This window comes from Neomonachus schauinslandi, chromosome 1 (genome assembly GCF_002201575.2).
Source record: "Neomonachus schauinslandi chromosome 1, ASM220157v2, whole genome shotgun sequence".
Lineage (NCBI taxonomy): Eukaryota > Metazoa > Chordata > Mammalia > Carnivora > Phocidae > Neomonachus > Neomonachus schauinslandi.
In genome coordinates this window covers 214,421,213-214,423,943 of record NC_058403.1, presented here as the reverse complement: position 1 = coordinate 214,423,943, position 2,731 = coordinate 214,421,213, and the positions used below count along the sequence as shown (strand labels likewise).

At 65.6% G+C, this 2,731-nt stretch overlaps 1 protein-coding gene across 1 annotated transcript in view; it reads left to right on the top strand.

The window, feature by feature from the left end:
- HCN2 (hyperpolarization activated cyclic nucleotide gated potassium and sodium channel 2) overlaps nt 1-2,731 on the top strand; it is a 31,557-nt gene that overhangs the window by 5,722 nt on the left and 23,104 nt on the right. The window contains exon 2 of the mRNA XM_044913197.1: nt 3-407. Within this exon, the coding sequence (XP_044769132.1) occupies nt 3-407 (405 nt within the window). The remainder of the gene's footprint in view (nt 1-2; nt 408-2,731) is intronic.

Below are 2,731 nucleotides of genomic sequence, written 5' to 3'. Positions count from 1 at the left end.
AGCTCTTGCGGCCGCCCCGGCACCCCGGGCGCCGCGAGCACCACCAAGGGCAGCCCGAACGGCGAGTGCGGGCGCGGTGAGCCGCAGTGCAGCCCCGCGGGGCCTGAGGGCCCGGCGCGGGGGGCCAAGGTGTCGTTCTCGTGCCGCGGAGCGGCCGCGGGGCCCGCGCCCGGCTCGGGCGCGGGGCCGGGGCCGGCGGACGAGGCTGGCAGCGAGGAGGTGGGCCCCGCGGGGGAGCCGCGCGGCAGCCAGGCCAGCTTCATGCAGCGCCAGTTCGGCGCGCTCCTGCAGCCGGGCGTCAACAAGTTCTCGCTGCGGATGTTCGGCAGCCAGAAGGCTGTGGAGCGCGAGCAGGAGCGCGTCAAGTCGGCGGGGGCCTGGATCATCCACCCGTACAGCGACTTCAGGTACAGCCACCGGGAGGGGCCGGCCGGCGCGGAGGGGGCACCGCGAGCGGACGCGCGCGGGGGCCGTCCTTGGCGCACCTCGGGGAGGGCGGGGCTGCGCGCCCCGAGGGTGACCTCGAGGCCCCTCGGTGACCTCGGGCGCGTCCGGGACCCTCCCGGTAATGGCCTGGGCGCGCGAGGCTCCGCCCTTGGAGGGGCACTGGGAAGCGCGCTCAGGCTCCTGCCGTGACCCCCGCGCGCCCCCTCCCACGCACCCTGACATCTCCCTCCCTGCGGGATGCGCGCGCGTCACGGCCGCAGGACCAGGGTCTGAGCGCGGAGGGGCGGAGAGGACGAATAGAGGGGAACGTGGGCGCCGGGGAGGCGGCAGAGCGGAAGGAAGGAGGAAGGAAGGGCGCCCGGGAAGGACGTGTCCAGGAGAAGCTGGCGGGGAAGGGGTTAAGGGAACAAGGCCCTCTCCTACCGTCTCCACCTGCGCCCCACACCTCAGGGAGGCGCGTTCAGGGTCCGCGGGCCTAGGTACTGCGCGAGGACAGGGCGCTGAGTGTGCTGGGGTCCCCAAGCTGCCTTCTCTGAGCCGCAGCGGCCGGAGCCACTGGGTGGCGTGCCCTGTGTCAGTGGGTGTGTAGACGTTGATATGGATTAAGGCGGTTAATGCGTGGAAAGGCTCAGAGCAAGGCCCAGCGCAGGGTCACGGCCGAGTGTGTGGTTCTTGTTCCTGGGCGCGTGCCTTGTGGCCTGCAATTGTGAACCGTGCGTATCACGGCAGGCTCTGTATGTGTGATCAGGAGCATGTGACTGCAGGGGGCGTGGGCCTTTGGGCCATGGGCCGAGTGATCTGGGGGGCAGGCGGGTCGCAAGGGGTGTGTCTGTGTGGTAGGTGTGCTGGGGAGAGATGGGGTGCGTGTGCATGGGGTAGATGTACATCGGTGGGCAGTCGGTACGAGCTGGGCAGTGTGCACAGTGTGTGTGTGTGTCTGTGAAGTTATGTGTCCGCGAAGGAGGTGGTCAGTTGGGCTACAGAGGGTCTACACAGGGCCCGCCCAGCCTAGCTCTCAGGGCGGGCGCTGTTTCAGCACCACGGACAGCGCCCAAGGCTCTCCGGGCGCCTGCTTTGGAGCCCCCCACCCCGCGGAGCACTTGCTCAGGGATCTCCAGAGCTCGGAAAGGGGGGCTGTGGGATTCTCCCTTGTCCTGGCCCTTCTGCAGCTCCAGTGCTTGATGGCTCTGGAAACTGAGGCCCCAGGGGCACACAAGTCAGGGACAGCCTGGGATTCCAACTCACCCTTCAGACCTTTCCTGGGAGGTGAAGACAGCCTTAACCAGTGGCTTGAGTTTTCTGGGAGAGGCCAGGGGAGAGGGGACCTGGGGGTTTCCAAATGGGGTGCATCTGGATGGTCCTGACCTGCACAGGGGCGCACTGTTCCCTTGTAGGTGGTCCGGGCTGGGAGAGCTTGGGTCACTGTCTCAACTCATGTCCATGTGACCTGGCCAGCTGGCCGGGAAATGACCTCAGGGACACAATGGGCAGGGGAAGGTGGCTGCAGAACGTAGCCGTTGCCCTGGGTCTTCTCCAGCTCATCTGCCTCCAACAGTGGGTGGCCCTGGGGCAATTTTCAGTCTGGGGTGAGGGTGTGCCAGGGAGGAGCTGGGCTTCCTGGTTCCTGTGCCATTCTGAGCATAGTCACCTGTGAGAATCTGGGCAGGCCACATGGTCTGAGCTGAGCAGATAAATTGTAAGATAGGGTTGAGCAAGCAGGGGGGTGGTAAGTGTGTCCTGTAGTTGGAACTAGGGGAGACCCTGTCAAATTGAGAGCTTAAGGTATTTCCAAGCTGGGATGCAGTGGAGCCTCCACAGCCCCCCGTGTGCCCCTTCTAGGCCCTTCTGATTCAGTACCCCAAGCTCCCTGAGGTCCTCCTGGGCCAGGTGCTGTGGGAGCACCTTACTGGTATTGATTCAGTCCTTGTGTCCACTGTGAGGTGGGTGCTGCAGGAGGAAGAAGGCATTCTGGGGATTGTTGGAGATATTGGGGCAGCCGGGGGTGGGCTGTGGATCCTCACTCTGTTTCTAGTGTGTGTGAGTTTTTAGAAACTACTCACGGAGCAGTGGGGAGGGGCCTTTCTGGGCCTACTTCTCCACCCTTGCCCCTCTTAAATCTGACCCGACTGGGCAGATGCCACGCCCTCTGGTGCCCATAGCCACACACTGTACAGGACTGGAAAGAGAAAGAGGCGCCCAGGGCGCCTGGGTGGCTCAGTCGTTAAGCGTCTGCCTTGGGCTCGGGTCAGGGTCCCGGGGTCCCGGGATCGAGCCCCGCATCGGG